The sequence below is a fragment of the Babylonia areolata genome, chromosome 27 (genome assembly GCF_041734735.1).
Source record: "Babylonia areolata isolate BAREFJ2019XMU chromosome 27, ASM4173473v1, whole genome shotgun sequence".
Lineage (NCBI taxonomy): Eukaryota > Metazoa > Mollusca > Gastropoda > Neogastropoda > Buccinidae > Babylonia > Babylonia areolata.
In genome coordinates this window covers 6999625-7009624 of record NC_134902.1, presented here as the reverse complement: position 1 = coordinate 7009624, position 10000 = coordinate 6999625, and the positions used below count along the sequence as shown (strand labels likewise).

The 10000-nt window shown below is 46.0% G+C and overlaps 1 protein-coding gene across 4 annotated transcripts in view; it reads left to right on the top strand.

Moving 5' to 3' along the window:
* Positions 1-10000, top strand: part of LOC143301616 (dihydropyrimidinase-like) — a 151342-nt gene that overhangs the window by 82788 nt on the left and 58554 nt on the right. Inside the window, exon 1 of one of the 4 annotated variants that reach the window (XM_076616018.1) lies at positions 616-1240. The exons of the other annotated variants lie outside the window; for them this stretch is intronic. Within the exon in view, the coding sequence (XP_076472133.1) occupies positions 1199-1240 (42 nt within the window). The 5' untranslated portion in view covers positions 616-1198. Of the gene's footprint in view, positions 1-615; positions 1241-10000 lie in introns of those variants that run through there. 4 annotated transcript variants of the gene reach the window in all.

Here is a 10000-nt window from a genome sequence, read left to right as displayed (position 1 = left end):
TATAGTCAGTTGTGCTCATGTTTTTTTGTTGTTGTTGTTTTTTTGTCAGTAATGGCATTTTTACGCTGAGTTTAAAATGATTTGTGAATTAAGTTGTTGTGGTGGTGGTGGTGGTTTGTGGTGGTTGTGTGTGTGTGTGTGTGTGTGTGTTAGGCTCACTGAATTGACAGAGAGAGAGAGAGAGAGAGAGAGAGAGAGAGAGAGAGAGAGAAGCAAGGCCGAAGAAAATTCAAATACCAAAAGCCGCAAACTCTTGTCTTGGTTGCTGCATTTTTGAAAAATCTTCCCTCCCTTTTCCGCTCAGATCATAATGCAGGGGACTGGTTTTTCCCCCTTCTTTTTAACGCAGTAAAGTAAAAAGAAAAAACAAACAAACAAACAACAACAACAAAAAAACGCTTCACATTTTTTCCACCGGGAACCGGTCGGTCCGCCGGTTTATACTTCATCGGCAGACACCACACCACTCCACGTGCATCTATTATGATGATGGCGCGCGCCAAGTAGTGACGCCACCAGCTGTTTGATGTACCGCCCTCCGCCTTTCTGTGTCATTATGCTCGCTCCGGGGCCCGCGTGTATTTTCAGTTTTGGATTGTGCGTTTTTAGGATCCGTGCTATCTGCGAACAGGCAGTGATACGCCTTTTGGACTAATTCTTGTTGTTGGAGACTTTGTCGAGGGAGAAAGAGGGCGTTATTTCTTTATTCTCTTTGTGTTTTTGCGAGTTTGTTACCCGTTGTGAGGGAGAGACACGTTCTGAAGCGGTGAATGCCGACAGTGGTGATCCACGGACGTGTACCGGCATTTGGGGGAGCGCGCGCGTGTGCTGTGTATTCCACCACTGACTGGGCTGGCAGTTGGAGGGTGCGTGAGATCACTCACACTGATCAATGCCAAGGGGGGCAACCACTTTGTACATAATCATCGTGGATTAAAATAGAGAAAAGGGGGCAGCGTTCCCATGATCTGGATGCTGTACCGGGGCTGCAGAGGTTCCAGACGACGTTCCAGATAGTGATTTCAGTGCGAAACACGCCATCTAGTTTTGCTCCTGCCGGTGGTAGAGTGTCGTCTGCTTCAACACTGTGCCGGTGGTGGTGGTGGTGGTGTGTGTGTGTGTGCTGTGTGACACGGACCGGCGTTGTGCGCGCGCGCTTGGAAACGTTTTTTTGTGAGCAGGCGTTGAATTCATCATCATGAGTCGTACACCAGTGAAAAAAGTGCCCATTCATTTACAGGTGAGTGCATTACTGTTTGCTGAATATCTTGATTCGTGACAGGGTTTCCCTCAGTGCAAATGGTCGCTGCAGTCCGCAAGCAGACGATAACCGAATCGGAACTGCCCCCACTTAGCATAGCCACTGTCCTCATGTGGCTCCACCATGTCCTTTCTCCCCCTTTTGGCGCAGTGGCTGCCACTGTCAGTGACGTTTGACTGCACCAGGATCCATTATAACGGAATGGAAGTGCGCCAACGAAGGCACAGCCGCAGGATTAAACCAGAAAGTCAAGGTCTTACAAAACGTATTATTTTTTCGCCGACATGATGGCGCAGCTCGATGATTGCTACCGGCAGAATATCGATCGGTGGAGGCTGATACCGGTTGCTGTTTTGAGAAGCTGCGGCTGACAGGACATGCAGTCATGCTGATGATTTCTCTTGTGGGGTTTTTTCCTTCTGTTTTTGCGCACTATGAAAGAGTTCCATATTACATCATTTTTCGTTCTGAGTCGTGGTTTTTCCACTGAAAATAATAGAAACGTGCACGCACAATTAGGCCTAAGATAGATATTAGGTGGCAAGGTTTGCAATGGGCAGTACATGTTCTTCTTGTAGCATTTCTTCTGAGCAGCCCACATTATCTACGTCCCTACCTCCAATCGTTTCATTTTGGTTTTTTACATTTGTTTTTACAAGAATTGATTTGAATTTCTCGGCATTGCCATAAGGATTGAGCTGTTCCGAAAAAATCAAAGCAAACAAATATTCCTACATCAGTATGAGAGTGTTCGTTCAGACTTAACATCATTCCCAGAACTGAACCCATCTGTCGTAGAACTTGGCATCTGAAGTCCGACAGTGGGGAGGGGAGCAAGAGGGGGCGTGGGGGGAGGGGGACTCATGCAGAAGCTGACATTTAGCATCACTGATCCATACACGTGCACTGTGGTGCACTGTGGTCGAGCCTGCACGTGTGTTTATTGTTCCGTGTTGTGTGACTGACGAAAGATTGAGGTCGTATGCTCACGAGCGCGCGTGGGTGTGCACTTGCGAAAAAAAAAAAAAATTTTTACAAGTTGGTGACTCATATGGTATGTGCATACATATAGAGTACTTTCACAGCAGTAAATATGTTATGCAACAATACATTGACATGGTAATGTCCCACTTCAGCATCGACACTTCCTCTATCATGATTTTGCTGGCCCCAACATGTGTCATGTTACACGTTCATATGGAGTGCGTGGTAAAGGGGAGAACGTGTGTCTGGCTTGGTCATGTACTTGACCGACACGATGACGATGACATTTTGTGTAAATAGTGCTCAGTCCTGTGTACCGGTGAAACCATGTTCACTAGCTTATCAAATAATCCGTTTTTAAAAAAAAGTCTGCCTGTCTCTGTCTTACTGTCTGTCTCTGTCCTACAGTAACACACACACACACACACACACACACACACACTCTCTCTCTCTCTCTCTCTCTCTCTCTCTCTCTCTCTCCTTCGCACTCACTCACCATACACTCTCGCGCGCTCGTACACACACACACACACACCTACCCCCTCCACCCACTCACTAGCCCTCACTCTCACTGACTCATTCACACAAGTTTCAAACATGGTGGGATCTAAAAGTTCGTGTACCGTCAGCTGGAATACTTTCCGGTTTCAGAGTGGTTCGTCCATTCAGTCCGTGTCATGGTTTGAAATGACTGCTGGTGTGGTGTGGTTAGCCAGGCAGGCACTGAATCACCGTACGCTAAACCACCGAGGCTTGAGCGGGGGCGAGGCAGGGACAAGGGATGTTCACACGCGCACACACGCACACGCACGCACGCACACACACACACACGCACACACACACACTCTCTCTCTCTCTCTCTCTTTCTCTCACACACAGAAGCACATACACACTCACACACAGAAGCACACACACACACACTCACAGCCACACACGTGTACATACACACACGTGTACACACACACACGATTACACACACACATATACACACACACACTCTCTCTCTCTCTCTCTCTTACAGAAGCACACACACACACACACACACACACACACACACACACACACACACACACACGTGTATGTGTGTGTGTGTGCAGTAAGTACTACGAAGCACAAGAGCCGGCGAAACCGGCACCAGTAAGTTTGATATCAGCTCCCAGTCAGTACCAGTATACAGAGGGCTGATGTTGTCAGCTGAACCCGTGCGGTGCTGAAGTTTGGAGTCAGCCAGTCTGCCTGCCTATCAGTTTGAACAGTCGGACATTATTCATGATTTCACTGAGGGAAGGAAGGATAGAGGAGAGATTAGCTTACTTTGCGGCTCTGGCACTGGCTGCATGGCAGGCTTGTGTGGCAAACTGAAATGGAACAGTTCTGTGTGTGTGTGTGTGTGTGTGTGTGTGCACGCGCTTCTCTATACATGCGTCTGTGTGCGTGCATGTATGTGTTCCATGTGTGTGCCTTTGTGTGTGTGTCACTGTGTGTGTGTGTGTGTGTGTGTGTGTGTTGTAAAACTTGTAAGATGTGTGAGAGACTGAAAGAGAGGAAGGGGGAGATTATACTGTGACTGTGTATACAAGCACACGCCTGTGTGTGTGTTTATTATACATACGTGGGTGTGAGCGTGGTTGGTGTACCAACATGTGTGTGCTTCTAGTTCCGTGTACCAGCTTGCTGGTGATCAATTGTTTTCACAGAGAGAGATTTCCTCCAATCCTTCTCACCCCCACCCCTCCCCTCCCCTCCCACCCCCAAGGCTTAACACACCACCTGCTGTGGAGGCAGATTTAGTTTCACCTCAGAAAACAGGAGATGAAAGAGGTTTATATCCACAGGGATCTTGAGAGAGAAGCCCCACCCCACCCCCCTACTTTCTCTTCCCAATCCCTTCCCCCTCCACACCCACACACAACTAGCGTCAAGCACATACTTTATGTGCATTTTTCTTGTCCCTTGAGGGATATTGCATCCTCAGCGCACACGCCAAGACACGTACACACATGCACTTTGACTCAAAACACACATTGTGTGCACACACTTTCACAAGTACACTCGCTCACACACTTGTGCCATTGCGGGCACGCGCACATGTGCGCACGCGCGCACACACACACACACACACACACACACACACACACACACACACACACACACACACACACACACACACACACTCTCATACACACTTGCAAACATGTACACACACACACACACTCTCTCTCTCTCTCTCAGACACACACACACACACTCACATATGGTCACACAGAAAGACTTTATGAAGCATTGACATGTTGCAGAAGTTTATCCCTCTCAAGCCTGTCGGCTTTTGGGAGTGTACTCTAATCTGTCCCCGGGATCTCCCTGGGATCAGGAGGTGGGCTGGCTGCCTTTCCCTCGCAACTTGAGGAGAATTTCCCACTGCCTCGACACTGGCTGTTTCTTTATGCAGCGGTCGTGTGGCTGGCTTTCTGTTCTTTTCACCCTGTGTTCTTTTCTAAAGCTTGCAGGGCCAGCCTGGATCAGTGAGCGTGTGGGTTTTTTTTTTTTTTGTTTTTTTTTTGTTGTTTTTTTTTATCAGTGGGCTTGCTGTTCTTTTCTTCCCCAGTCAATCGTCTGGAGAAAAGATCTGTGGGTGGAGGTGGTGTTGGAGGGACTGGGGTGGGGGTGGAGAGATGGAAACTCAAAAGTGTATAATGATATTATCAGTGCGTTTGTGACGCTTTAGTGTTGTGTTCATTGAAAGATCTTTTTGATTTGAAGTATAGTGTATCATATGAATGATTTATTATTGCTCACACAAAATGCTGTTGGAATCTGAATTAGGGTTGAACATAATGATAGCACACATACATACATGTATACACAGAACATGCATGCACTTGCATGCATGTGTATGCACTTGCACACACATGCACGCACACACACGCAAGCACACACACACACACACACACACACACACACACACACACTCACTCACTCACTCACTCACTCACTCACTCACTCACTCACTCACACACACACACACACACACACACACACACACACACACACACACACACACACACACACACACACACACACTCACTCACTCACTCACTCACTCACTCACTCACTCACTCACTCACTCACACACACACACACACACACACACACACACACACACACACACACACACACACACACACTCACTCACTCACTCACTCACTCACTCACACTCACACACTCACTTGCACACGCTCATTCACAAACACACACACACACACACACACACACACACACTCACTCACACACTCACTTACACACACACACACACACACACACACACACACACACACACACACACACTCACTTACACTCATTCACAAACACACACTCATTCACAAACACACACACACACACACACACACACACATTCAACATTGCAAACATTTCAAAGTAAATCCATCCACAGAACAGACTTTTCGAAGGCTTGCAGCAGATGTCCACATGGGTCAATGAAAAAGACCAGCAACTGAGCAAGGCAAACCATTGGAAGTCAGAGCAGGAACTACCACTTGGATTTATCGATTCTCTTATCAGCAGAACTAGAAGCATGGAGGCATTCATTCGCTCTCAATCAATATTGCTGATGTATTGTTCTCGTTGGAGACCACTGTTTGGTTTGGAACTGATAAGACTAAATTTGCATGGCATCCCTCTGATTAAACACGTTAAGGTGAATGCATGCACATGCTCACTCACACACACACACACATGCATGCACACATGTGCACGCACCTCCCACACCCCCATTACCACCACCCCCACCCCACCCCCCCACACACACACATGCACACACAAACACAGTGACACATTTAATAACACAGACACAGAGTGACAGAGGCATAGAGTGACAGATACACACAATATACTCACTTAGGACATGCGCCAGCACACACACATGCACATGCACACATGTGTGTGCGCAGGCACACACACACAAACAGTTGAAACACACACACACACACACCATGAGCACTCCCTGCTCCCACTCCCTGATTCACCAGGTGAACACTCCACCGAGCCAACCAGGAAAAAGGGGCGCCAAGTAATCTGTCAAGTGGTACAGAAAACATTTCCTGTTTCATAATGTGACAGTGATTGTGACTTTTTCAGTAGATAGTCTGTTCCCTGTTTCTCTCTCTGTCTCTGTCTCTGTCTGTCTGTCTGTCTCTCTCTGTCTCTCTCTGTACACTGTTCTGTCTGTGTCTGCCTCTCTCTCTCTAAAAAGTCTATTTCCTTTCTCAAATGTTGCCATTCCCCCTGCCTCATCTCCCCAATCTGTGTGTGTCTGTGTATACATGCATATATATATATATATATGTGTGTGTGTCAGTGTTTTGTGTGTGTGTTTGTGTGTCTGTGTGCTGAGGCACACATGATTATCTTCTCTCTCAGAAATATGATTTTATTTTTAAGTGAAGTGTTTCACTCTTTCTGTGATCTTCAATCATTGTTGTGACCACTTTCATTCATTTTTGACTCACTTGTGTAAACAGAGTGATTCTATGTTTTAACCCGGTGTTCGGTTGTCTGTCTGTGTGTCTGTGTGTCCGTGGTAAACTTTAACATTGACATTTTCTCTGCAACTACTTTGTCAGTTGACACCAAATTTGGCATAAAAATAGGAAAAATTCAGTTCTGTCCAGTCATCTTGTTTAAAACAATATTGCGCCTCTGGGATGGGCACAAAAAAAAAAGAATGAAGCCTAATTATATGCAAACTGCATTTACTGTTATATTTATATTTTTTGTATTCTCTAAACTTGGCACTTTGATCTGATATTCTGACCCAACAGCTAGAGCAGTCATTATTATCATTTTTTGTTCAAACAGGAACTTCTTTTGCTAAGCATGGAAGTTTTATTTATTTTGCAAACGTTTTGGTGCAGATAGTAAAAAAGGGAAATTACTCTGTAATGCTAGGGGAGTTAATTTGCTTTAAACTGATCTTTCTCATCTTAAACATTACATTTTGAAATTATACTCAATACATAAAAAGCTTGGATTTTTTTTTTTTTTTTTTTAGGTGTATCACAAGTGAGTCTTGAAGGCCTTGCCTCTCTTGTTCTGTTTGCTCTGACTACTGGATGTGAAGCATACAACATGTATTTATATTATATATGTTTACCCCATTTCCATCCTAATTTTGTTAGCATTATCATAATCTCTCTTTCTCTCTCTCTCTCTTATTTTTTTCTCTCACACCAACACACACACTCCCATCAACACACACCACACACATACACCCACATACATGCACACACACACACACACACACACACACACACACACACACACACACACACACTGCTTATGGATGAACTCACGTGTGTGTGTGTGTGTGTGTGTGTGTTGAGGCACACATAGATATACATATATATATGTAATGTGTTCAGTGAACTTTCCACCATGTGTGGTGGGGTGGAATTGTTCCAACCTGTTACCGCGCACTCGAGCGGAGAGAGAGCTCTGGCTTCTGGTTTGTGTTGGCCTCTGTCCTGTACTGAGCTGACGTGTTCATCATCTCTCAACTCTCCCCACTACCTTCCCTGTTCGTTCACAGCTGTCTCTCTCTGTCTCTGTGCCTCTGTGTCTGTCACTCTTTCTCTCTCTCTCTCTCTCTCTCTAATATATACATCCTGTGTCTGTCTGCCCGTCTTTCACCTTCTCTTCTCCTCTCTGTCTGTCCCTGTTTGTCTCTGTCTCTCCTCTTTCTCGTACTCTGTCTCCGTTTGTCCCTGTCTCTCAGTCTCTGTCTCTGTCTCTCTCTCTCACTCTGTTTCGCTCACTGTCTGTCTCTGCCTCTCTCTGTCTCACTGTGTGTGTGTGTGTGTGTGTGTGTGTGTGTGTGTGTGTGTGTGTGTGTGTGTCCGAGCAATTGTATTGAAATAAGAACTTAATTTATAGTAAGATGGTATGTTTCCTTTTCATGTTTCACAGTAAAATATGTAGTGAATTTGGTTTATAGTTTCCCGTGAAAGAAAGATTTCTTTTAAAAAGGAAAGGGAAAAAAGAGCCTACAGGCTTTCATAACTTAGACATGGGGGGAGATTAGGGGAGAGAGCACAAGCACTGGCAGGCAGATTCTGAGCATAATTGGTGGGGGGGAAATGGATGATGCAGCACCGTCAGAATACCGTTTAGACCAGTACGAGTACAGCCCCCGAAAGAAACCACGTGGCCTATTTTCTCTGGAATGCCGAGTGTGACGTTGGGAACTGTTGGAACTGTTGGTTACTTTTAAAGCTCTCGGGCTTTCCCTCCCACTACAAGTCTCGGTAGTGAAGGTAGCTCCAGTGTTCACGGCATGACGACTTCATTTTCGACGGAACGCTTTTTCTGTCTTCGTCTTTGATCTCTGTGACTGTGGTTTGGGAGGAGGGGTGGAAGGGGGGAGGGGTTGTGGGAGGAGATGGGGTGGGCGGGTAGGCTGCCGGGGTGGAGTTTTGTGGGAAAGAAAAGTCGGATCTTCAGGGAGGGGGGCATGGGGGGAGGAGTGGGGGGAGGCGGAGGGGGTTAGAGAACGAGCGGGAAATAGGGAAGGGTGAGGGGTGTGGATTGTTGCCCTGTATAATAGGGATTACCACTGGATTCATGACAAGACAGGACAAGAGGAAGTGGGTTGAGAAAGAGATTCAGATTCCGATGTTTTATTCATAAAAGCCATGGCCCCAAAGCAGGGGGTACGAATGCAGATATATATATATCTATATTATATATCTATGCTCAAGTCGCACATTGATCAAGAAAAATGGCTATGATAGATATACACCACGCAATTTAAATGCTCTGCGTAATTCTATACAGCAAACTTGGGGAGGGGAGGGGGGGTGAACTATTATTGAAGGGAATAAAGAAATAAATACCTCGTACTTCTTTATATCCCACCCTCATTAAAAAAAGAAGAAGAATAAGAAAAAGGTGTGCATGAGAGAGACAGAGACATAGCACCAAAGCAACATTGGCATGATGGCTCGTTCTTACCACGTCATCAAGACAGTACAATATTTTCGTTTTCGGGGTGCGGGGGAATGGGAGGTAGGTTGATGGGAAGGGGGGGTGGGAGGGGGGGGGGGGTCCGTGACGTCCGCTTGTCATTCATTCACGTTTATTCATTTATTTATTAATTTCTATTTTCCACAGTGCAACGTTGTGCACGTGCATGTCTGCGGCACGAACAGCCAGTCAATGACAGACAATCCTTGTGTGCGTGCTGGAACATGGTATACGTATACATGTATGCATCCCGGAACAGGAAAGAAAGAGACTATTCAGATAAAAATAAGTGTGTGGAGCAGCCGAGCTGCCATTTTTGCCTGCAGAATCAGAAAAAGGAAAATCCGAAGACTACACACACACACACACACACACACACACACACACGTTTGCTTCTTTTCGACATTGGGCATTTAGCGGGCCTTTAAACAGGAAATGACAAAATAATGCAGACTGAGGCGGCCTCCGCCATGCCCTGTCAGCGCTCTGGATCTCTTGACTGTCTGAGAAAGGTTTAGAACTGAGCTGTTTCTCTCTGTCTCTCTGTTTTTGAACTCTCTTTCTCTCTCTCCTCAGTGTGTATCTCTCTGTATGTCTCTCTGTCTGTCTGTGTCTCTTTTCAGTCTGTTTCCTGTTTCTTTCTCTGTCGGCGTGTACAATGTTCTCTCTCTCTCTCTCTCTCCTGTGTGTGTGTGTGTGTGTGTGTGTGTGTGTGCG